At 40.0% G+C, this 25,783-nt stretch overlaps 2 protein-coding genes across 3 annotated transcripts in view; both read right to left on the bottom strand.

Annotated features, from left to right (window-relative positions):
• Positions 1 to 5,615: 5,615 nt before the first annotated feature.
• On the bottom strand, positions 5,616 to 8,743 carry foxl3 (forkhead box L3). The gene is made up of 3 exons (XM_038274097.1): positions 8,355 to 8,743; positions 6,940 to 7,108; positions 5,616 to 6,443 (listed from the first exon to the last, which is right to left on the bottom strand). Exons 1-3 carry the CDS (start codon positions 8,459 to 8,461, stop codon positions 5,970 to 5,972), a joined length of 750 nt encoding a protein of 249 aa, XP_038130025.1. The 5' UTR covers positions 8,462 to 8,743; the 3' UTR covers positions 5,616 to 5,969.
• A 6,356-nt stretch (positions 8,744 to 15,099) lies between these two features.
• Positions 15,100 to 25,783, bottom strand: part of fam20cb (FAM20C golgi associated secretory pathway kinase b) — a 57,287-nt gene continuing 46,603 nt past the window's right edge. Inside the window, exons 4-11 of one of the 2 annotated variants that reach the window (XM_038274117.1) lie at positions 25,646 to 25,738; positions 21,357 to 21,472; positions 20,537 to 20,717; positions 20,196 to 20,305; positions 20,004 to 20,085; positions 19,833 to 19,892; positions 19,228 to 19,378; positions 15,100 to 16,460 (exon numbers count right to left, since the gene is read on the bottom strand). In XM_038274117.1, coding sequence (XP_038130045.1) covers positions 16,344 to 16,460; positions 19,228 to 19,378; positions 19,833 to 19,892; positions 20,004 to 20,085; positions 20,196 to 20,305; positions 20,537 to 20,717; positions 21,357 to 21,472; positions 25,646 to 25,738 — 910 coding nt within the window. In that variant the 3' untranslated portion in view covers positions 15,100 to 16,343. Of the gene's footprint in view, positions 16,461 to 19,227; positions 19,379 to 19,426; positions 19,512 to 19,832; positions 19,893 to 20,003; positions 20,086 to 20,195; positions 20,306 to 20,536; positions 20,718 to 21,356; positions 21,473 to 25,645; positions 25,739 to 25,783 lie in introns of those variants that run through there. The other variant, XM_038274118.1, reaches the window with a different exon arrangement.

The raw sequence follows: 25,783 nt of genomic DNA on the forward strand, positions 1-25,783 counted from the left end.
GTCTTCTGATCCCTGAAGCCTTAGAAACAGATTTATCATAACTCGTTCTAGACGGTCGGTGAGAGCGGAGAACATTTATGAGATCTAAACCCAGCTTTCATTCTTCTAAGGATGTGGTTTGGTTTCTATAAGTCTATAAAAACACAACAAAAATGCTATTTGGTTTGTCTGGCTTAAACCTCTGGATTCTTTCTGTTGGAGATTATTGCAATTTTCTATTAATAAGTCAGTCTCTATGAGAACTAGGGACTGATTAACACAGTAAAGCTACCAAACCTTAACAGCCAATCAATCTGATCACAACTCAGATTTTTAAATGCTTGCCGTTTATTTTCTGTAAACTGATTAATTTCAGAAGTTATTATGAAAGATGAACATGTAACTGAGAGCTACAGCGGTATAACAGAACCAGAGGTTCTAAGTGGTTTCCCTTCGGATGAACAGAAAGGAGATCCCCATTTGGTCATCATTAAGCCAAACCGTCTAAAGCATCACAGAAGCTTCGGAACGGATACGCAGCCCGCAGCATCACATCTACAAATTGGATTTTGGATGCTATATAAAATATGAAAATTGTTAATCAAAGTGTGATTTTTATTTTAAACCAGTTTTTTACCGTGTAAAAATTTGGAAAATAAGATTGTTTAACTAGTTTTTGTGTTTCAAGTATGCTTAAAGATTTTAGGCATAACCAATTTCACACCAAGCTGGGAATTCTTAAACCATTTAACCCTTTGATGCCTAAAGGTATGTGTGTGTGTGTGTGTGTGTGTGTGTGTGTGTGTGTGTGTGTGTGTGTGTGTGTGTGTGTGTAAAAAAAAAAAAAAAAAGTGTGTGTGTATATATATATATATATATATATATATATATATATATATATATATATATATATATATATATAGACTTTCGCCAAATTGACATTTTTTAACTTTCTATTTATTTTAATTCTAAAACAAATTTGGTGATGATACATACACTGTCAGGAACCAGTTGCAACAGTTCCTGGGTCCACACTGAATGTAAAAGCTGGCACCGTGGGAATGAACATGCTATCTTTACTGTGTATGTAATACAAAGGCTTTGTTGCTTATTTGGAACAATGATGCCCATTGGATTAAAAATCATTTCTGAACATTAGATTAGGTCTATCTTATGGTGTCCCTGTAGAACTGGTCCTAGCCCCTGTATTGACAACATAAATCCCCCCCAAAAAAATTCTGATTATGATCTGCGTTGGAACGGTCATAGTGACTGAGAAGTCCCCTGGACCCATTTATTATTTTACAATTCTATTTTATTTATGATAAACAAATTACGGTGATAGAATCGGTCGTACTGAGATAGGATCACAGTTTTCCCTTGGTAGATTTTATTTTAAAACATTTTTTTAAAATATATACTATATTACAGCAGAAGTGTTCAGTTTCAATTAAGTTTTGCTTATAAATCGGTTAAAACTGGTCATTTTCATTTAAGATGAGGTAAATACTATGTAATATTCCTGAATTGTGAATTTAGATTGTCCTGATATTCCAAAAAAATACCTTTATTTGATCATTTGGTAGATTTGTATTTAGCAACTAAATATTTCTATTACTTTTTTCCCAAATTGTAGATTTTTAATTTAAGGAAAAGTGAACTAAACTTTTTTTTTTTTTAAGCCAAAAATTTGTGTTGATTTAAAGGCCAGACCAAGGAGTACTGAGACTGAGACCAAGACCTAATATGGTGTTGGTCTTGATCTGGACCTCAGAATTGGATCCAGTTGCTGCGTCTTCTGAAGGCCAGATTCTTCGGCCGGTTATGTCATAGCGCTGCGCCGTGGCCTCTTCAGATTCAAATATAGTTTAGAAAATAAAAGTTCAAATACACATTAACATAAATTAAACACACTGTAGTAAACAGATAAATGGAGGCAGAAGATGTCTTTCAGTCATCAATGCACACATTCAGCGTCACACAGGAGCTCTTTCAAGCTGGGCACCGTTTCATTCACAACACCTGTCCCATCAACGATGAATCAGAATCAGAAATACTTTAATAATCCCAGGGAGAAATTACTTTTGTTACTTTGCTCCATCTGTAGTAGAGTGACTATAGGACCAGTTTGATATAACACAATTTCATGCAATATATATAATTACTGGGTCCCCGCTCCATCTCGCCATCAGTTTGGGAGTCCTTGGCCTGGAAAACGTTGAAGACCCCTGTTTTAAATGACAAATTCATGCTTTTCTTTTCCCCCATTAAAAAAAAACATCCTGGGTCCCCCTTGTAAATTTAGTCTAGAACCGCCACTGGTCCAACCTCTAACTATTTGTCTTTGGAAAACTGTTTTTCATTGCCTTTTCAAAATAAAAGCTCTCCTGGTGATCCCCAGCAGGGACCTCTAATAGGTGAAGCATGAACATGTCTCCCGACACGCTGTAGAGATTTTCTTATTACTGACACCTTCCCACTCTGAGCCATATAAACGTCAGAGCATATTCCAGATTGAATTACACACGCAGGGCTTTTCAAAGGCCAGAGATCCGTTTGGAAGACCTCAGGCTATTTTCCACTTCTTAATTATCTGGAGGCTAATCTTTTCCAACCTTTATTCTTCTGTTTAAAGTGGAGAAACTATTAAACTGATGCGCCTGTATACAAATATTTATCTGATTTCCCATCTTTTTTTTTTTTCTCCACCACATCCAACCCGAAAAAAACAAACATTGCAGATTAAATGACCTCTTTGTGTTTATTATTATTTACTTGTTATTAACGTTGCACATCAGCAGTTTCCCAATTTCCTGTACCTTTAATTCAACTGTTTTTTGCCGTCAGCTGCTAATTTAGCAGGCGGCTGTGAACGTAATGAGCTCTCAGACAAAAGAGCAGCTCGCGCTGAGATAGATGAGAAATTTTGTGGAAGTAATCAGGAAAGAAAGGAAGGAAGGAAAGAGGAACAACACCAAGCAGGTGGATTTCCAACAGTTGTTTAATAGAGGGGGAGCCATTCGGACACACTGCCAGCAGCAACACTCACGTCTTCGCTCAGTCTAAAATGTGCATTGACTTTTTGCGGCCTGGCTGCCGCACCACTTTTTGTTTAACCGCCTCCAAAGACTCCTGTAGCCTTGGAGCACTTTATGCTAAGTTAATTTACCCAAATATATCCACGGCGTCATAGTTGCAGCAAGCCTCGTGCTCCTCAACATCAACAACTTTGTTAATGGAAACTTGCTGATCCATAAACGCTTCGCTGGGGGCCAGTTCACACGTGAATGTTGAAAACCTGCAGATTTGCAAAGGAGGCATATGGAGTGTTTAATTATACCTGCGTCAGGGCGGTGAGGGTGTCGTCGGGGGGAGGGGCTGCTGTATATGCTCGGGGAGCGGGCCTTGGTATTTAAATAGGGTCACTTCTGGGCCTCACCTTGCAAGTGTTATGCTATATTAAATGCCACTCATGTTAAATGTGCGGAAGCCCTCCTCTTATGTAGTCAAGACATAATATAAAGGTTAAATTGAAAAATGTCCCTTCAAACAGCAAGCCAACATGAGATGATTGATCTCCCCTGTGCAGCAAAAGCAATGTTTCCCAGACTGGTGTTTCCACAGGCCTCCTCCTGCAATAAAGAATGACTGAATCACGATTTAAGTGTCAGTCAGTCAGGCTTCCCAAAGGTCAATGAAAAATTAGCTAAATGTGGGGCGGAAACGTTAAACTGCTGGATCCCTTTGTTAAGGTGAAAGATCTCGGTAGCTGCAGATAAGGGGATTCTGCAGGAAACCACCTCATCCACAGGGTCACACACCTGAAGCTCGGTTTTAGTAATACAGCTGCTGTCTAATCAACAAAGAGCATCTTGGGAGATAAAAACAAAACAGTGGGTGTCATCCCGCCAGCTCTACAGTTCTCTTTCCCTCTCTTATTCACTTAAAACAATTCAATCTGTTAGAATATGAACCAAACCGGCAGAAACAGTCAGGAGAACCTGGAAAGACCCAAAACATTCAGAGGTAGCTATCATGTAATGACTTCTAAAGATGACACACGTGATATGATTTTCTACATGAAGAATCAAATATCTTTGACCCTTGGTTAAACCCTGCAAAAATTCGGTAATTTATAGCTATTCATTGTTTTATTTATTTTAGTTATCTTAATGGTCTATGAATCTAAGATAAAATCTTGGTAACAGTAATGGATCCTAAAAACAGAGCAAAATGATAAAGTCTGATTGTTGTACAATTTCCAGCTTTTTATCAATAGCTATAGTTTTGATTAAATTTAAAATATTTTGGCCTACATAGGATGTAGAAAAGAGGAGTTAATCTTCATTAAGTGGGGATAATTCCACCTTGAATTGGAGTTCAAATAAACACTTTATATCTCTGGGGACTTTATATTTTCTGCCGTAAGTTCTGCTTCTATTGACAGGAAATGTTAACTGTAGAGAAATAGGAATAGTGGATATGTGTGTCTTATTTAATGGAGGAACTGCTTCATTTTTTTAATATTTCTATTAAATTCAGAATTTTAAAATCCAAAAAAAAACGTTTATTTACTTATATTTTCTTAAAAATTAGACCCATTTTAGACATAGTTGGTATAATTTGTATGGAAGCCCGTTTCTGTCACATGAAAGTAAAAAAAAGAAAGCCAAATAGTTATAATTTCGAGTTTTAAAGTCATAATCCCGCACTGATTAGATGCCCTCTGGAGTCAGTGCAGGAGATGGGAAACAAAAGTATCCTAACTAAATGAACATATCCACCCCATGCATGAAGCTTTTCCAGAACTGGAGAGCTCCTTCAGTGACAGACTGCTGCACCCTAAATGCACCAGGGAGCGTTATCACAGATTCTTCCTCCCAGCAGCTTTAAGACCAGTGGCTGTAATAACCACCACTGTTCCCAAAAGCCTTAACAAATTGCTACATTCGTGCTGATTTTTAACAGTTTCTATCTTAGTCAGTTAAATAACATGCTGATGTCATTTTGCACATCTCTGGTGGTACTCCTTTTTTCAAATATCCATTACTATAAAAATCTCCATAGCTGTATATTGGTTATTTATTCTCCAGGTGCACAGTTTTATATTGTTAACACACTTTACAGTACAGTGTTTTATTGTTTATCTTTTAACTCTTCACTATTATGTTATTCTTATACATTTTTTCTAAGGTCCACATTTGTGCGACCATTTTTTCTATAATCTTTTTGCTGCTTTAAACACCAGAATTTCCCCATTGTGGGACAATAAAGGGATTTTCTATTCTATATTTATGAGATATTTGACCTTTAAACTTTGTATCTCATAATTATTACATTAAAAGTCGAAATTCTGACTTTGTAACTCATAATTATGAAGTTTAAACTCAAAATGTTTTAATTTGAATCTTATAATTGTTTGGCATTTTTTTATTTTCGTATGGCAGAAACAGGCTTCCATAAGTATGAGGTACTTAACGAGCAGCAGGTTAAGTTAGCATAAATCAATATGGGGGACTGGTAATTAAGGTTTAGAGGCTGCAAGGTCCTGGGTTCAAATCCTGCTGACTGATGCAGATGACTGGTTTGATTGGAATATAAAAATCTTTTCTTTAAATTCTTTTATAGAGAACAGAAATTGAAATCCAATATTCTTTAAGATCAGGTCTTTGTTTGAGGTATTTTCTGCTCTGAATTAAGCCGATTCTTCTGACATATCATACGATCACATCACAGTTAGACTCACAGGTTCTCTTCTAATGCTTGTGGAATATATTTCAAATATTGACTGTCAGCACAAATTACGATACGAACGGCAGAACGACACAGAGACTCTTCGCTGAGTTTAATCTTTTGGTTAAAGTTGATCTTTCACTTTTCATTTCTCAGGTCCTGTGAAACATCCAGTGGAACCTCTTTGTCTCCTGTTGAACATGTTTAAACAGAGTTCTTGTTGTCAGGAGGAAAGGTGTCTTTTGTTATTTGTCCTCTTAAAGAGTCCAGAAGTGCAGGTTCAGGTGTTGTTGGTCCAGAACATGAGCAGGTGGCGCCGGTGGGACCAAATGTATCGGGCCATGAGGAGATCTGAACCCAGGCTGTGGAGGATCTGGAGAGGACAGGATGTAGTCGATGCTGAACTTGATCTCTGACTCGGGTTTTCCCTGCTGGTTTGAGGTCGGGATGAGGTGGTTCTGTTGGGGATCGGACCTCGGCCTTCCAGGCTTCAGATGGCAGATGGCAGAGTCTAGCTCAGGGTGCCGAGACGCCGGTCCCCGCTTGCTGCTGTGGCTCTCCACTGGATGGAAGGAGGTCTCTGCTGAATCCTGGAGACCTATCTTCATGTTCCTCCTGCGCCTGCGGCGGCGGAAGTTTCCGTTTTCAAACAGGTCCAGCATGGATTCACAACCTGCAGCAAAGGTCCAGAAATTTCCTTTTCCTTTCTCGTTCCCTTCTGTCCGTGGAACCTGTTTTACAGAGACAGCTGTGAGCTGAAAGTCCTGATGTAAACAAAGTTCTGTTTCTGGCCTTATGAAGTATTGAGAAGAGATGCACTCTAATTATAAATTGGTTCTGATCTGGGTTCTGTTCTAATTAGGGATTGTTTTAAATAGCAGATTGGGTTTGATCAGAGGTTCTGAATAAAAAGGAAAAGGAAAAAAAAAACATTATAGTAATATTTGTAAGATGCATTAAAGCATTTTGCTCTATGATCATATTAATCTAAAAAAAATTAAATTCTGAGCTTTACTGTCTTTAACCAGATCAAACCGATATGGAAACTAATGAGTTTATTTAGGAGAAAAAACAAATTTCTTCACGTTTTGTAATTTCAAACTTGAATGTCTGCAGGGAGAAAGAGCCCAATGTCACAATCAGAACTGGCATTTTGGACCTCAAACAGAACCGAAATCAGCCCGAGCCAGACAGAACCACAGTGGAATAAATACAGCAGGTGTCTACCTTGATGAAGCAGCTGTTGAGGGACAGGTTGTGTCTGATGGAGTTCTGCCAGGCTCTCTGGTTGGACCGGTAGTAGGGGAACCGCTTCATGATGAACTCATAGATTCCAGACAGGGTGACCCGCTGCTCCGGGTTCTGCTGGATCGCCATGGCAATCAGAGCGATGTAGCTGGCACACACAGACACCAACTTTTGGATCAGCTGGTACAGAAAAAAACCCTTGTTCCGAGCCGTTTAGGCCTAATTGCTTTAATGCAAATATTTTTTCTCTGTTTTAGAAAAGCATAACTACATATATCTTATCTTATAATTACTGATACTTCTGGTTGATTCTAATTTTAATTGATCTGTCAAAATGCTTTTTTCTGCTTTAATGTTTTAGACTAATGTTCCAGCCTGAATTCTAAGCTGTTTCTGATAGAAAATCTAAATTTAATTTCATTACCAAAGATCAGAACACCAGAGGAGACATGCAGAGAGTAGCTCCGTTATTAAAGGAAAGCCTTTATGAAAGAGTTTTCCACTGATTATAAATGAGTTAAATCATTTTGTAAATTAAATGAATAATTTGGTTTTATTCATGAATGTAAATAAAAAAAACTGATTATTTCATTTTCTTTTTCACCAATTTAAGGTCTCCTATCCTTTTTATTCACATATTCATTGATCTAAGAAAAGCGTTTTTTGCAGATAAAATTATTTAAATTAATTCAGAGTTATTTCAGTGATATTTTATTCTAAAATTTATTTTTTTAATAAAAACTTATGATTGATTTCTCTGTAGAAATCCAGTTCTCATTAAAATATTTAGCTTTAAATCATTTTGTTATAATTTAGGAGGATTATTTAATAACCTGTAAGAAAACACCTTTGATTTCAGCTGTGTTGTAGAGAAATAGTTTACACTGAAAAAAATCCAAATCCAGACAAGTAATTTTTTTCTTAAATTAAGTGCATTTGTTCTTGAATTGAGGAGATATAAGACACACTTTGCCAATGGAGCAAAACAATTTAGATTTAAAATAAGAAATTGCATTGCCTTATTTCAAGTGCATATTAACAAATTATCTTATTTATCCCTTGGCAAACTATCTAATTTACCTATTTCAAGGGTAAATACACTTAATTAAAATGTTTTCTTTATTCCTAGTGCAGTTTTTAATTCAGAAAAATATTCTTTTTCCAAAATGTAAGAAAAGAAACTAGAACTTCTGAAACAGATAAATATGGATCTAACAGCAATTGAGTTAAACAATAACTACTTTTTTTTATTAAAAGGAAAATGTAAGAAAAACATGAAAACATATATGTTAATTGATGATAACTGTTTCCTGCAGTTATTTTTTTTCAAAAGGGCAAAACAACAAACGGATAAAGCAAAGCCATTGATTTTATATTAGTAGATGAATCTCTACCTGTAAGCAGGTCTGCAGATCTTTTTCTCCTCCTCAGAACCAGAGGACGGGTATCCGTCCCCATCATAGTTGAAGCAGTTGAAGGGGTAGTGAGAGTTGTCAAACATCTCTGACCGTCCCGTCCAAAGCCCGGCAGCAACGCTGTGTCCTGCTGTGCTGCTCAGCCACCATGCTCTGCTCAGCCCACCGACTCTCTGAGCTCTGCTGAACACGGCCGCCTACAGCCCCCCCACCCCTCTTGCTCTACAGGATCCGGGTTTGAAGACTCCCCTGTTTCATGAGCAGGGTTCCTGTAGCACAAATCTTTCATCTCCAGATGTTTTCTCTTGCTGACTTCAAACACACCATTAAAAGGCTCATTTTAACATGCAGGGCTCATTAAAGTATTCACACCCCTTGAACTTGTGGCTCCTTTGTTGGGATTTTAAGTCATAGAAGAACTCAAAGTGGATCAGAGATAGTGTGCAATTTTTCAACGTTTTTTTTTTTTTTACTTTTTTTTTTTTTTTAAACAAATCTGAGAAGTGTGGCATACATTTGTATACAACCCCCTTTTACATTAATCCCCCTAAATTAAGTCCACCAATCAGCTGAAGAATTCCCTTAATCAGAATCTAGCTGTTTTGGTTCTGGCCTGAGAGGTTTGTTAGAGAACATTAGGGCTCAATCAGCATCATTTAGTCCAACAAACTCAGTCACAGCTCAAGGAGGAAGTTCTGGTTCAGCTTAGGTTCTAGAACAACCCATCTGAATATGGACACGATGGAGCACCTGTAGACCTACCAAGACATGGACGTCTATCTAGACCGACAGCATGGACCAGGAGAGCATTGATCAGAAAAATCAAGAGGGCCGCAGTGACTCTGGAGGAGATGCAGAGATCCACAGCTCGGCTGGAGAATCCAACTGGTGATGCTGAAGCTCTACCATTTGCCGCTGTCTATAAGACATGGACCAAACCTTTCTAGAAGATTTACTCGGATAGAAACCAAAATGAAAGGGTTTGGTAAAGATTCAAATTGGAGACCTTTATGACTGCTCATCACCCTACACCCCATGGGGATGCATGGTGGTGGCAGCATCATGCTGCAGGGAAATGTTACTTTAGCAGGGACAGCTGATGAGAAGAGAAACTGAGGTAAATCCAGGACACAACCTAAGCCACTGACCACAGAGTCCAGCTCTAAAGGAGTTTATTACAGTATGGCATCTCACTGGGTTCCGGTACCAGATTACCTCTGGAGCTACAAAGAACCGTGTTTAGGTTCTCCTCATGAGCAGTCAGACACAAAGGTTTAAATAAACACATCCATGATTTATGCAAGCCGAGTTATTTTTTTTTCTCCAACCAGGCCCAGATATATTCATACACACAGCAACTGCAAACATAACCCTTATCTCCGAAGGAGTAAATTCAACTCTTTAAATGTTTGGTTGACACTAGATGGAGTTAAAATTACAGTATTAGAGAGCTAACACTATGAGAGAGTTGAAATAGTTGAAATTCAACACGTATTAGTTTTAAATGACTTTAACATATAGTACGATGTTAAAAGTTGACACTGGACAGGAGTTAAAATTGATCAGGATATATGGGGAAATAAAGCTGAGTATCATCAGCATAACAGTGGAGATTAATCCCACACTGCATGATAGATGTAAAGGGACCAACGGGCCCCAGAGGACACAACGACTGAGCTGGTATTTGAACCAGTGAGGTTTCTGTTACTGATTTGAGTTCCTAGATAGGTGGGCACTGTGAATGAAACTTTTAATTTTTTATTCTAAATTCAGGACTTTATAGATGCTTGGGTTTAACTTTGGTCCTCCAGAGTCAAAGATTAATTTCAATGAACACAATCATGTCATCGGGTCCCCGGAATCTGGAAAAAGATCCAAACACTGCTTGTACATACACCTGTAATAATATGTATATCATGTATAGCACTTCTGGATAGATCCAAACCACATTTCGTTGCTTTGTACTTGGGAGAGTGCAATGACAATAAAGTTGAATTCTATTCTAACATTAACCCAAGAGAAGATGGATTTTGGTGAGAGGTCAAGGAACAATTCAGGAACACCAGCTTCTCTGTCCATACAGAATGTCTTACTGAAGCCCTGATGGTCCTCATTGCACAAAAAGTAGCTGGAATTAAAAAAAATTATTGTCCCACAATGACTAAATTAGTTCTGTGCATTTGACCCATCCCCTTGGGGAGCAGTGGGCTGCCATTGTGTGGCACCCGGGGAGCAATCAGGGGTTAAGGATTTTGCTCAGGAACCCAGAGTGCAGGCTTTGGTGTTCAATTGCAGGTACATGCAACCTTCTCAGAGCACAAGTGCACTGCTCTAACCCACTAGGCCAACACTCCCCCAAGGAGAAGAGAAAGAGGAAGGCTGGTGGATTCGTTTGTCTAAGCTCTGACCTCAACCCTGTTAACATTTAAAACTTGGATCTGCAGTTAGAAGCCAACTGATTCATAATGAGGGCCCAAACGTCAGCCAGAACTGGCCTGCCTGTTTTCCTTTCTTTCAGTTCTGAGGTGTTGTTCTGATAACTAACGGATGTCACCTCATAATCGAGTGAGGTATGGATACATATGAGCCTCTGTGGATCAGAAAAATCAACCAAAAAGTCTGCAGTTATTTGTCTCTAGCAGCATCAAGCTGTTTGTTGGATCATCCTCAATGTGTCCAAACTCTGTTGTTCCTTCCTGTTTGGATCTCACAGAAACTGTAAAGCCCAGCAGAACCCTCCAGGACATTATGTGACTGTAAGGGTTCCCTGAGGCAGGGGGCTGATCCACAACCATAGCAAGTGTCTAGGACGGAGAGATTCTCTGACCCATCTTCTGGCCGGATTCTGGGTGGTCCAGTAGACTCAGAGGCTGCCTTCATGTTTTATTCCCCTTCTTCTTATAACCTAATCTCTGTTACTGTACTTAGAACAGCTGAGTCCACATCAACAAACAAAATCCTTTGCATCTTTGTTTTCTTTTCCTCTGTGTGCATGTGTGTGTGTGTGCTTCTGCTTGGGCAGACGTTTAGTCAACAACGGGAAGTTTTCTAGATGCTATCTATAATGCTCTATAATAGCCACTAATTGTTTCCGTGTTCATAAATTAGGGGGATGTGTGTTTTCTCGGGTCCTTAACGGGCCAATCAGAGGCCCCCATGGGTCCATGGAGGCCAGGAAAACAGCCCCGGGTCTGTCGGGCCTCCGTGTGTGGCCTCCGTGCTCCAGGACTCACTACAGGCTGTCGGTAGCGGTTCTAAACTCAAAAGTTCTGTTCAACCTGCAAAGCAAATGAAAGATCAGATCAGCTTTGGATAAATGAACTACAACCTGTTTTGTGACCCAGAAAAAAATCATATAATAGTTCATCAGAGTCTCCCTGCTCCGATCTGAGTCAATAAATTAATCAGTTTTTACTTGTGAGGCCTAGAATGGCAGGAACTGAGATAAAGTGGAGTCTCCATCATGACTCTAAGGCTGCTGGTTGCCTATCAAGCTAATGTTTTTTACCTAAAATCTACAGAGTTTAATATCTGAAACTGTTTGCATCTTGCCAACCCATTTAGATCTCAAGCTGACTCCTTGCAGCGGGTTCAAGCCCCGCTCACCATCCATCGATCCTGTAGTACCACTACTGGAAACGGTTTAACAAGAAACGGGTAAATCAGAGGCAACACGGTTAAGAAGGTGCTGAGAAACCTAAAGCCCAGTCTACTAACCCTGGACCTGTGAAAAAAAAAAAACTCTGCTTCTTTAATCAGGAACAGTTGCAGTTCCAAATAAAGGTTATTACTGGATACTGCAAGAGAGACAAATGTGTAAAACTCACACATTAGATGAATTAAATATTCAAGATTGTGAAAAACAAACAAGAAATAGATTTTGAGCCTGTTTGTTTGGACTTTATAAGCAGTTCTTAGGTCTAAATGATAGTGCCAACAGTAGCTTTTGCTAACCAGCAGTTAATCTTTGAAATAAAGTGATTCTCATTGATGAAATGATCCAGCATCAATCAGTGTCTGATCAGGTGGTCAAAATGGGCGCTTCTACCTACAACTCATTTAGGCAACGGCCTCTGGAACCATAGACCCCAATCTTTGATTATATTTCTGTCGATTCCTTGAGGAACACTTAAATGTGTCTGAATTTCCCTTTCAGGTGTTCTGCATCTCTACCGGCCAAGAAAAACAAACTGATTCAGGCAGAACTGGAAGCAACAAACAGAGCGGCTGAGCAGAGGAGACTAAGAGGTCATTGTGTGAGGTTGGTAGGAGCTAGGATCAGATAAGGCTCCCGTGGCCCGCTCCCATGACGAGGCTTCCTCTGGAGGCCTGTCTGCAGCCGGCTGCAGTGATTACAGGTCTCCTCTGGTCCCTCTCTGTCCCCTCTGATGGTTGTCTCAGACACCACTTCCTCTAGTCCTCCTGTGTGTGTCTGAGGAGGCTTTCCGGCGGCTGTTCTGTCAGGAAAGGTTATCAAAACACAACTGAGAACTGTAAACATGCAGATCTGGGCTGGCGGCCATTTTCCTTTGGGCTGTACAGCAATCGTTGTGACGCCACCTTTCTCTGTTTGAATGCATGAGGTTATTGAAGTGACCAAAATATGTATTTCCCCTGAACTTTACATACTTAAAGGAATAGTACACCCAAAACATGATTAGCCTTCATTTTCTACTCACCCCCATGCTGAACAAAACTCTGGAGTACTTTTTTGATATCTCAAATGCATCTGGAGATCTGGGAGGCTTCTTGCTGTCTGCTGACATTCAAATAATGGAGGTCTATGGTGCCCGAGGCAGAAAGGTCCATAAAAGTCCACAAAAAACGTGTCAATATTCCTCCATACTGCTCGTCCAATGTATTCCAAGTGTCCTGAGTGGGTAGCATCCAGAATTTACTCGAAACGAAGTCATTTTGTTTTTAGAGCATAAACAGTAGTGTATAGGATTTCCTGAAAGCGCGCACCTGCGCGATCACGACGCTACGGAAGCCGGCAGACCAAACCGGATGAAAGTGCGCATTCAGCGTCTGCTCTGCCGATAATGCAAGCGTAGAAGAAGAAATGTGCTGTTTACCTGTGCAAAGAAAGAAACAACGAAAGAAAAATGTCTGAGGACTTCAGTGTTGAGGAAGAGCATGAGTTCTTTGCCGAGCTGAATGCGCTGGTTTGGTCTGCCGGCTTCTGTAGCGTCGGGATCGCGCATGTGCGCGCTTTCAGGAAATCCTATACACTACTGTTTATGCTCTAAAAACATTCTAAATGACTTCGTTTCAAGTAAATTCTGGATGCTACCCACTCAGGACACTTGGAATACATAGGACGAGCAGTATGGAGGAATATTGACACGTTTTTTGTGGACTTTTATGGACCTTTCTGTCTCGGGCGCTGGGCACCTCCATTATTTGAATGTCAGCAGACAGCAAGAAGCCTCCCAGATCTCCAGATGCATTTGAGATATCAAAAAAGTACTCCAGAGTGTTGTTCAGCATGGGGGTGAGTAGAAAATGAAGGCTAATCATGTTTTGGGTGTACTATTCCTTTAAAGTTAGTGTGGAGGGTTTTTGCGAAATTTTTAAAAGACCCGCCCTTTCCACTTTAAAAAGAAATGCACATGCACAACCCTGTACCAGTACCTGAACACCTATTAAACGAGAGCATGCACAAGCCCATTTCTTCTCCTCATGCACACTCTGTTGAAAAGTTGTTGTTTTCATAGCTCATACAGGGTTACTGTGCTTGAATGTCCGTTATTAGTCCCCACTGTCGGGTAGCAACAGCCTATGGTGACAGCAAATTCCATAATGCTTGGTGAAGAGAGCTCTCTGCGCAAAGCATTCTGGGATATACCTGCCTCTTCTGAGGCCTGTCTTTTATTCTCATACACTTTGAAGACACTTTTTCCTCTTATGACCAGCTGCCATTTGCAAAGAACTGCGGTGAGAAAGGTGTGCCTCAATGACTGTCTGCACACGTGCGAGGGGCGTTCAATTAGTAATGCCCCTGACCCACTTCCAGGTGTTTGATTGCTCTGAAATTTTCCATATGAAATTATTTAAATCTCTATAGAAATAATAGCAAATTACAGCTCTGAACTAATTGTGGTTTCTGATTTACAAGTGTTAAAAACTGAGTCAAGTCTGTGTTTTTGCATTTGAAAAGACGCACACAACGGGAGACTTTTGGTCAAATGAAAGTAACTTATAGTGATAACATCCCGTAATATAATCTTGTAAAACATTTTGCAAGGTCATATAATGGGCATCATCACCATAAGTCACTTTAATTTCATCAAAAGTCTCCTGTGGAGCGAGTCCTTTCCAATAGAAAAACCGGATCACACTCAACAGGCTCCATTTCAGACTTTACTCAGTTCAAACACTTGTAAGTCAGAAATCTCAAATAGTTCAGAGATGTAATTTGCTACTTAATCTATAGAGATTTAAATAATGCCACATGCAAAATTTCAGCTGGATCAAACATCTGGAAGTGGGTCAGGGGCATTACTTATTGAACGCCCCTCGTAGGATGGCCTTATGTAAACATATGACCAGAATCATAGACAATTAGTAGGACCATTTATTTAGATGATCCACCCAGAAATAAAAGATCTCTATACCTTTAAAGGATGATGTGCTCACCCTCCAACTAATTCTGCAGGCTCAATTGGATGGACCAAAGTTTTTTGCAGAATCGTAACAAATAAACAACCAAACTCACACAAGATTATGCTGATTTAGTTTTATTGCACTGTTACCATGATGCAAAGAAATAAAAGAAAATAAAAAAAACAATGATTCAATAAAAGAAAGAAGCTTTTTTTTGTCTTTTTAAATTTAGAACCACGGTCTTCATGGATTCCCACACACCCCCATCCTCCGTTCTGCCCTGACACAGACAGGACCACAGGAAGTAGATAATAAAAGCTTTAGGAATCCGCCTTGTTCAGCACAGACACTTATGAAGAGCTCTACAGTTTGCACCCTCCCACCCTGCTATGAAACCACACATTCAAGTATTTCTATCATTGCACAGGCACTAGATTTTCCTACTGTATATATTAACTTTCAGCCAGTGACTGAATCATTGACAACAGCTCAGATAGAAGCTGTTGAAGGAAATTTACATCCTGAAAGATTATCTTTCCACAACAGCAACATCAGCACATCAAATACATTACAAACCAAAAATAATCATCATTGTAATAATAATTAGTGTCACATTTGGCTTAAATCTACCCTGACATCTGAAGAGAAAGAGATAAAACAGCTGCTGGAAACTGATTAAATGCTGACAAGACAAAGGGCAGAACCACCATTACCAGAAACTAGGTTGTTGCACGCCCTCTTGTGGAGAAACAGAGAAGTGCACTATTCTGTTGAAAATTATTTCACTTCCTTTTTCGTTAAAAACTTTTTTTTTTTTTTTCCTTTTTGGTGGGGAGGCAAATAAATAAGAATTTTAATAAATACTCTCTCCAGTAGAAGTTTATGAACAAAATGATCTAGAAGTAAACCTGTACTCCAACAACAACCTCTAACAAGAGGCTGGAACCGATTAGCTGAAATAAAAATTTAAAAAAAGAAACTAAGCAACAAAATATTTTACAAAAGAAATTAGTAAAACTTCATTTTGATCCAGTTTCAGCTCCACCTCCTCTTATACTGATTAGTTCAGGAAGAATTAGGAGGGCTGTTTTTAAAGGGGCCCTCAGAATTCACTGAATTCAAACATAAGGGTCCATGAGCCACAAGCTGCCTCCTTCCTGGGTCCTTGTTGGCTAAAGGTTGGTTCTCTGATCCATCCAGGTCCAGTTTAAAAAAGTCTTTGCATGGTCTGTGTGTCTGACAGCTGAATTTCCCCTCAAGTAGAGGTCTGCCTGCTACGTTTCACCAACAGACGGATTCAGATAAGTGTCAAGTCTCATTTCTCATGGGAGTCAGTCCAATCCAGGCAACTGGACCCCCTGGCTACCTCCTCCTGGGGTCACTGTGTGTGTGGTCGGCCCCTAGGTCTTCCTGGAGGTCGTCCTCAACCACGTAGCTGTAGCCCTCCTTGTCGATGCACTCCGACAGAGTATTCAGCACCTACGGACAACAAGATGCCACGAGACAAGGTTTAATGGTTGGTTCCCCTCAATGGTCAGAGAAAAGTCTGGATTTTGACCTTGAATCCAAACTCTTTGCAGGTTAAAGAATAAGATGTTTGGGCTGTACCTCAGGGGTCATTTCATAGGAGTTTGAAAAAATAAATGATTTCAATTCAGCAGATATAAGAAATGAATAAACAATTTACTCAAAACAAACCCCCTGTTTTGTAAAAAAACCAAAAAAAAAAACCAAAAAAAAAAAAAAAAAAAAAAACATTAGTACTCATGACGAGGCTTCCTCTGGAGGCCTGATGCAAGTTTGAAATGTAGATCCACTGTTCTACATCTATGGAGAAAAATCTGGAAACCTACTTGCAAACCAGCTAAAGGATAAATAAAAAGGTTCAATAAAAATGCATCAATATTACATCAGACCACACACAGATTATCATAGCATTCAGGGATTTTTATGCCCATTTATTTACTTCAGATTCCCAAAGCAATACGACCTTAAAGTTTCTTGCACCTAACCTGACAGAGGTGATGGAGGTCCCAAACTCCATGACAGAAACTGAGTCAGCTGTCTTGGAAATGTTCAGATTTTTCCAAAACTTCTGTAATTTTTCCACTCCACTCCTACCCTTCCTTTTTTTTTTTTTTTAGAGTCACTGGTTAGAAAAGCCCTTATGAAATCTTTCTATGAAACCCTCATTGCAAAAATGCAAAATTTACAACTCAGTTTTCCTCCTATTTCTCTTATAAATAGAACTGCAAATGTTTTGGCCAAAGTTCTTGCACAAAGGTTGTAAAATATCCTCCCTTCTATTATATCTTGACCCTAAACAGGCTTCTTTTAATGCATAAAGTCCTTTTTCAATACCTCTTTGACATTATTTCTTCCCCTTTGTCTAATGCTGAGTGTGTCGTGTGTGCCTTTGACCATGTTGAGTGGGACTGCCAGTTTAATATGAATTCACTTTTGTCTCCAATTTTTTTTAAATTGGGCCCAAAACACCCACATCCCTTTGCTACCATCTGTACCACGCCTCACATATCGAAACCTTTTAGCCTTCATCTGCTTTTTAACCTTGTAGTTAAAGCCATTGCTTTATGTTCTTGTGATTGATACAGAACATTCTGTTTTATTATTGCTTGAGGAATTTGACAGAAACTGGTTGGGAACTCTAAATTGTTCTCCTTAGGAATTACAGTTATAAGGATCTATATATAGAGCACTTTGTCTTTTTGTTGGAGCTTTATCAGGTGCAGTTACAATGGTCAGCTTGCCTATATTTCTATATCATTTTAAGACCATTTCAGTTTTTATTTCTGGATCCTTTTTTTTTTTTCCACATCACATTCCACACCTTTTTTATTCCATCATCTCATACTTATTCCTGCAGATAAAACATTTACATCTAAATAAAATGCATCTTCAAAAATCCGAGGCAGCATTGTCCCTTCAAATGTCCTTTATTTATTATTGCGTTGTGTAGCATTTTTTTGATTTTATTACAGTCCATGCTGACCTTTTTGAGATCACCGCTCCTTCCTGTTGTGAAAATACTCATTAGAAATCTGGGCACAGTTTCAGAAATACTTTGATCTCTCTATGTCTTCTCTCTAAAGCCCTGTGATGTCAAACCAGCTTTCAAATCCTCATCTCAGGACTCAGAGATGAGTTTGAATAGTCGAGATGTGCATATGCTGAAGAATCTTTTATCCATATGTTTTCTTTCTGCTCAAGTTTGGACAATTATTTACTTGCTTTGCGTTTTAACCCTTTGACTGCCCTGCTTGGTGTTGTAGAGGGAGGGGGAAATCTAGATAAAAACAAACAGGAATCTCCACTAACTCCATTCAGTGGCTGGCTGACATCAAGTCCTGACTAAAGTCGGAGAAAATCCGATTCTCGCTTCAACAGAAAGAGGGTAATGATTTGGGGAGCTTTCTTGAAACAATCCCAACCTCTTTGACAGCAAAATCTACACAGATTAAACCATTTTTTAGCTTTGCCGCATCATTAAAAATCAGTTTTTATGCCAGCTATTTAATAGAGATTGCTTTGGAATTTTGTTATTTCTTTATGTCATACCCACTCTGCATCTTATGATCTATTACATCCTTGCTTGTTATTGTTTTTACCAACGAATATATGCAAATGCTCTTCTTGGTCCAGGATCACATTCTAGGGTGAAAACATGTTATCACTGTTTGGATGTTCCCTTTTAAATAAGCTTTCCTTTTAGGGTCTCTGGTTAAAATCCTTCCTCCCCTGTCTTCTGTAGAAGGAGCTTTCCTGGTTGCAGTGGATTTGTTTAGGGGTATCGGATAAAATTGTTTCTATTTTCAATTTTCTCCTACTTCATTAATAGGAGGATATTTTCTGTTGATTAGTTACACAAAAGTGCAATGAATTATTAAGAACGGTTCTGAAAATTAACTATTTTTTATTACTTTTTTATGTGTTTCTGTTACCGTGATTCTGGGGTTTGTTTAATGTTTTATTTGTGGTACAAGAGCTCCAAGAAACAGTGACCTTTAACCTGCTGGATTCTGTCCAGCTTGTCCCTCAGAAGGTGGATCTGAGGATGCTGAACACAGGAAGGCAGAAATACTTCAATCTGAGGAATTACAGCAGATTGGTACCAAGAAGATAGCAGGTAGAAAGCTGCATCTTTTATCTAGTTCAGTTATTCTGTAGTTTTTCTTTTCTAGATTCTTGTTCAGGAAAACAGCAGAAAAAGTTATAATGAAGCACTGACCAGGCGCAAACGTCGATCCATGGCGTCCAGGTGAGGCTGGATGAGGATGGGGTCAAGCCGGTCCCTCGTCATGGATTCTGCCATGAGAACTGACAGCTTGTACTCCTCCTTTGCCAACAGCTGCAGGCGCAGATGGGTCGACTTTTTCACCCTGCACAGACCCAGCAGTGAGAGCTGCAGACGTTAGCTCTGCATCAGCTAGATCAAACTACACTCATGCAGCAGCTTCTGTCTGGATGTCGCTGTCTATCGGCGCTGTCCGAACATCTGTGGTGCTGAAAACTCTGGAACGAAAATACTTATCTTTCTTGCTATCCAAGTTCTGCTTCAGGTATGATGGGGATGAAAAATTTAAATGTAACTTTTTTCTTTAATTATATTATTGTTTTTATTGAAAAAGAAGAAAATAAACTGAATTTCTGTAGCATCTTTCTCTAGTTAGAAGAATTCAGATGCAGAAAACTACGCTCCTATTTCTGCAGCTCAGCTGTGCAATCTGTACCAACTTTAGCAATTAGAGGAGAACTAGTATCTATAAATAAAACAGCCCTGGTTGTAATACAAGAAAATATTAAAATCAACAAAGATTAGAAAGTGGAGCTTACCTGCAGCACTGCACAAGTGGCACCAGGATGGACATCTCATCATGAGAGTGTTTTCCAAAACTGGAAAGAAAAACAGATGCATAAAGGAGGTTCTCTCCATGAGCTCTTTGGATTATTTCAGATTTTCTAACATTCTGCAAAAAGCACAGATTAAAATGTAACTTTATTCACCCTCTGCCATTGTCCAGGTGGATGATGAATGTCTCGTTTCCAAACTTTTCAAATGTCTCATAGTGATGTCGATCCATGTTCCCTGCACAGAAATAATCCAAAATTGTGGATGAAAAGGTTTTGGGAGTGGGGGTCCATCTTAGAGGACATCAGAGCAAATCGAAGCTCGTGGCATTTAAAAAACCAAGTTACCCATGAGGAAGTCAAAGATGGTCATGTCCATGACGTCCAGTAGCCGTGTGCCACTGTCGTATGGTGGAGTCTGTTTCACCTCCTCGCAGTAATCTGGATCCACCTCCCATCTGAAATAACAGATTTTGAATTAGGAAAATTGACCTTAACTGAATGTAAACCAAATTAGATTTCTCCTCCTCTTATTAAACTGTCTCTCATTTTACAAACTGGCATCATAATGGGTGAGTTTTCCTGAAGGCCTACAGAATATTTCCTAAACTTTGTAGTCAGTGGTTTTAATGAAGTCCACCAGCTGCTGAGCTGCAGCATCTGTAGTAAGGACGTCACTACTCTCTTACTCAGCCTTCTTGCGTTTGTGGTAGGAGCGCCTCCATGGGTTCCTCCAGGTCTTGCGCTTGGCGAGGGCCAGGTCTGGAAGGAAGGCAGCCAGGGATCCCTCTATCTGGTCTGGCTTCCCGCACAGAGCGTGCTCGGTGGAGCAGTAGTACGAGCACTCACCGTAGAAACACACATTGTTGGCTGAGAGAAGAGAAACACCCTGTGGTTACCAGCTGAGACACACTTCCTCCAGATATGTTCCAGTACTCCACCTGGTGGCTGCTTGCCCTGCATTCCTTTATTATTCACGCCACATATACCTCCCCCTCGCTGTGCTCGGTTAAAGCTGCCTGGGGGCGTTCACTGAGCTGTGGTAAATGCTGAGATTGCTGTTAATTTTAATCCTTAGTGGTTTCCACGTGTTTCATATGTGGAGTGAAGGACTGGTAATTAAATGAAGTGCTCAGACTCAAGGTAAAGTCTCCAGATAGTACTAATCCATGCAAATGAACACTGGGGTAGCTCAGCTTTACATTATGAGAAAGAAAAAAGGTTATTCATTACAAGCCTTTGACTTTCTTTAAGATATACAGAAGAAGAACACATTTTTTTTCACAATAATAGACCAATGTACCATGATGCATAAAAGTGACAATGCCAGGAGTCAGACTTAAGGCCACAAGACTTGAACCTCCGTGAGAGAAAAAAACTGAACACAAATCCAGGTGTGCACCACCCATTAACTTCAAAACATAAAAATGTGAAGAAAAAAATATGAAGTCTGAAAACTTTGGTGTTGTTATGTCTTTGCAGAATGTGTGTAACTTTCCTGTGACTTACCTGGAGAGATGAAGAAGGTCCTCCACAGCTTTTTGTCTCGGGTAACGTCTCTGATCTCCTTTGTCATGTTGACCAGCCTGCCAGCAACAGGTGGGACGCGCCGGAAATCCAGGATCCTGTCAGACAGGGTCAGATATGAGACACTGACCAAAGGCAGACCAGAGTAAATAACTTCTATTATTTTATAACATAATCAAGACTTTTTGCACATTTTTCTATCACATCTATTCCTTCCACTTAACTTTATCTTAATATGGCCGGAACAGAGCCTCGTGTGAACAACCAGCTTCTTAAGCAATATCCTTTTGTGGTTTACACTCTTTATGGCATATGAAGACACAACGCAAAACATTGTTTTTTTTTTTAACTTTTTATTGGTTTGATTTGATATTATGTTATTAACTCCATATTAGGTTTGTTTTAACTATAATTTAAACATTATAAGGAAAAGGAAATAAAGATGTCAATATATGACTTTTTATGTGATAGATGGTATAATACCTGGGTATGGTTTGTTTTTACAGAGATGCACCTGCTGCCCATCACTGGGACCACATGTAGGCTCCTACCACTGCCAACAGGGGGCACTGTTGTATCACTAAAACTCCATAGGTGAACATTGTCCCTGTGGTCATGAAGAGGCCCTGATTCTTAACTTTTCCTTTTTCCTTACCTCAACATATTTCAAGGCAAACGTTTCTATGACAACATCAGTGTTTAAAATCCACCAAAAGAGGGACACTTTGGTCTCATTCCTCTCTGAACTAGATATCCAGCCGTCTCACCTTTTTCATGCATGCACCGCCCTTCGCTGTGCACCACCTGACTGCAATATCAGCACTGCTCTTTAAAAATTGATGCCCATGACAACACCTAATGGCTGAAGTGTGCAGGCACAGGGATGCTGGAGGACGAGGCGTAGGGGGCCTGTTTACTGTCTCAGAGACAGAAAAAAAGGATGGAGGACAAAGCAGAATCTGGGCCGGCCTTGGTAACGCCTTCTGTGTCTGCAGAGAGCTGAGTGAGCTGAATCTGGAGTTAAATGGTTAAATATGGTGAAGTTATATGAAGCCATTCCTTTCTTCATTTCTGCTGACTTCCTAATGCAGCAACAGCAAGTGCTCCTCCCAGTTAAACCCAATCACGTCATTAATCATGTTTAAGGCAGCAAAGCCTACATAAAAGGGGTGTGTGTGTGTGTGTGTGTGTGTGTGTGTGTGTGTCTGTGAGCCCTGTGGGAGGCAGTGCAGTGGCTCCACCAGTAATACCAGCAGCAGCACCAGCAGCAGCTCCTCTCTGGACAGGCTCTAATTTAGAACAGACGAAAATAAGGGAAAAAATAAAGCGCTGCTTTTGGCAAACCCTGCCTGACTTATATTTAGTCACAGAGACGTTCATGCTTTTGGTTTTCTCCTCTTCCTGTGAACCCACACATACGCTGGCGTGTGTGTTTAGACCAGATGTGCATCCGAACCCAGCTGCACGTGTAACTGCTGATGAACTCTTGTTATTGTGCCTGAAGGAGGGGAGAAGAGGATTCAACATGGCTGCCCTCGGCTGTGTCTGAGTGTGACCTCTGAAATGTTTTTTTTTGTCGTTAGAAACACCTGCCTCAACCCCCCAACCCCCAAGCTGTTCCCCCACTTTGGAAACAGCTTGACTTTAATGGCAACAGTGAGTCCAAACTGGTTGCACTCTGTTGTCAATCAGGGAGTCCTGTGAGGGTCTCTGCTTTCATTAGGGCCTCTGCTGCAGGCGGTCAGGCAGGAAAACATGTTTACTAGGGAAGTTAGAGAGCCCAGTGGTTAGCTTAGTCATTGTTCAGTTGGATGCTAGCAGCAGGAGGGCCCTCATGGAGTCTCTGCCTGCAAGGGACGTGTGGAAACCTTTCTGACTCTTTGGAACCAGAGAACACACTGAGAAAAGCATTAACAGGTGCATAAAATAAGAGTAGATAAAAGATCTCGATGAACAGAACAGATAAAAGGCTAGAGGGTGTCCTGCAACCATATTTGGATCTAAGGATATCTATTATGTCAACATTATCAACAAATTCTCATTTCGACATAATCGGGATGTTTTGTCTTTTTGTTGCTGATGCATTTTGTTTAATGAGTAAAAAAAGCTTAATTTTGGTAGTATTTGAAGAGGTGTCCTTTTTTTCAAAGACTCGTTAACGGTTAGCATTTCTCTAATTTTAATTAAAGAAACCATCTAAACATGGCGTCTGTTTGTTTGATTTTGTGTGTGTTAAATTCAAAATGTATCTGATGTCCTGCTCCGTCTAGTGACAATTCTCTGCGCATCGACAGAATCTACTAGAAAATAGGAAGAGTTGTAATAAAAGCTGCAGAGGGAACAGCCTCCATCGATCGAGAGCAAACAGATGAGGAGATAAAGGTAGTTTTAAACCGCCGATATGAGGCGAGGCCGGCTGGAGTTAGAACACAAAACGTAAATGAAAAAATATCTATACAAATATAAAGATGGAAAAAGGCACTGAAACCTTTAAATCTATTTTATGTTTATACTTTATGACCAACACCAACACTCAAGACGGTGAAACATAGACAGCAACAACAACGGATCCAAATGATCTCACTAAAGAACCCAGGATTCTGCCAAGTTTCAGCCTGATTGGCCCTGATTGGTGCCTGGCTGAATCTAGACGGCAACAATTTCTGCTAAAAACAACACTCTTCAGTGTGGAAGCAAGGAGGCATTTTAAATGACGGGATGTAAATGTATTTAAAAAAAACAACTCTGCAAGGTTTATTCAGGCTGTCAGAGAGAGCACAACTTCCAGCACATGACAGGAAGGTTGAACGGAGCAGAGAAGAACATTTAACTGCTTCCTGTTCTGAAACTGGATAGAAAAGTGTTGCAGTAACCTGAAATAATGTTGTTGTTGTTGTGAAAAGGTGGTTTAGAGCAACTGCTCTCTCACACAGTGTGACATCCCCTAATGACAGGCTGCATATGTCTCCTCAAATCTATTGACCCAGTTCCTCTAAAATCTGTAACAGCAGGTCACAGAACTCTGAAAGGATCATCAACTTTTCACTGTAGCCATTAGTTCAGAAAAAGGATCCATCTTAAAGCACCGGGCTGATGAAGTTATCACCTGTGGAAGAGACCTTTAAATGTCTTTAATGTCATGAAAACTTTGCTGACATTTTATCTATTTTTTTTCAAGTTTTGCTTTGAGAGAAACAAGCTCGGTTGTTTTGTTTTGTATTGTTTTCCAGAAAGTAAAACTACTCTATGAGACACAAACAACCATTTATCTCTTCTCGCAGTTGAGGAAGTTTAATCTTTTTAAAATCCTTAGATTTGTGGTCTAAAGCAATGAAATAAAACCATGCATGTTGCAGATCACATGTTTTATACCATAATCCCATAAGAACTGAGTATCCTTGTGGATTATATTGCATTAAGAGCAACTTTTATGCATATATCTAAGTACCCTTTGAGAGTTGGATGGGTCCCCTATGATGAGAGCAGGAGCTACAGCGCCCCACTCAGGCCTTTTTTCATACTACTGACAGTCCATCACACAACCACATACTGTAGAGAAAAACCTTGTTAAATTATCACATGATATTCACATTTTCTCCTTATTATCTGCACTGATCTCCAGACATAATCATTCAGCTCTAGCTTTGTTCCTTCAAAAACTCTCAAAGTACCGCAGCAGAACTGCAGCACTCCTGCGAGGTTCTGCCTCCAGTCTGGACTCCTCCCAGGTGGTTAATGAGCTGACATGGGGACAGGATAATTAGCAATCGGGGATGAACAAAATCCCTGCAGGACGCTGCCTTAAAGGATGCACGATAAGCACCAGGAAAGTGACGGTAAGTTCACACCAACCCAGCCTTTTGCTCCAACCTACTTAGAAATGTTTACAGTGCTGGGACATAATCTGGATCTGCAGAGAGCTGCTGCATTAAGGCAAATAGTATGCAAATGAGTTTGACTCACATACTAAAAGTGTCATGTCTGTATGGTTTGAGCCTGCCGTTTCTTCCTCTGGAATATTAATGTTTTCCATTTAAGTTCTTCTGTCTCAGCAGGAGGCAAAGATCCCTGCTGAGAGACGGAGGTCACATCTAGAACACTTTAGAACAGGGCTGGTTTTCACGCTCAGACCTTCTACGTGTTTGCTCTCTTTAAACACAAAACATGAACTGGATTTCTCTTGGAATATTTCAATACGAACTGTAGATCTTTACAGCTCCTCTTATGAATCCTTTGAATTAGTAACAGGTGGGGGAGGGATGTCCACCTACTTGTCCAGATGAAAGGCAGCGATCTCTGCGTTGTGTCTTTCGAAGTCAGAGAAGTAGAAGAAGTCTGGCGGGGTTTCCTGCTGCCGGGTCTGCCTGCAGGGGCACAGAGATAAATGATTGAAAATCATTGTCAGTAAG

The sequence above is a fragment of the Cyprinodon tularosa genome, unplaced genomic scaffold (genome assembly GCF_016077235.1).
Source record: "Cyprinodon tularosa strain WSP-4 unplaced genomic scaffold, ASM1607723v1 ctg90, whole genome shotgun sequence".
Taxonomy (NCBI): domain Eukaryota; kingdom Metazoa; phylum Chordata; class Actinopteri; order Cyprinodontiformes; family Cyprinodontidae; genus Cyprinodon; species Cyprinodon tularosa.

Bases quoted from the DNA above. Each gene is read 5' to 3' on its own strand.
- foxl3 (XM_038274097.1), bottom strand. From the start codon at position 8,461: ATGTTTGACAACTCTCACTACCCCTTCAACTGCTTCAACTATGATGGG. The intron at 7,109-8,354 runs GTAGAGATTCAT...TGTGTGTGCCAG, and splicing joins ATCTGCAGACCTGCTTACAG to CTACATCGCTCTGATTGCCA. The intron at 6,444-6,939 runs GTAGACACCTGC...TCTGTAAAACAG, and splicing joins TCAACAGCTGCTTCATCAAG to GTTCCACGGACAGAAGGGAA.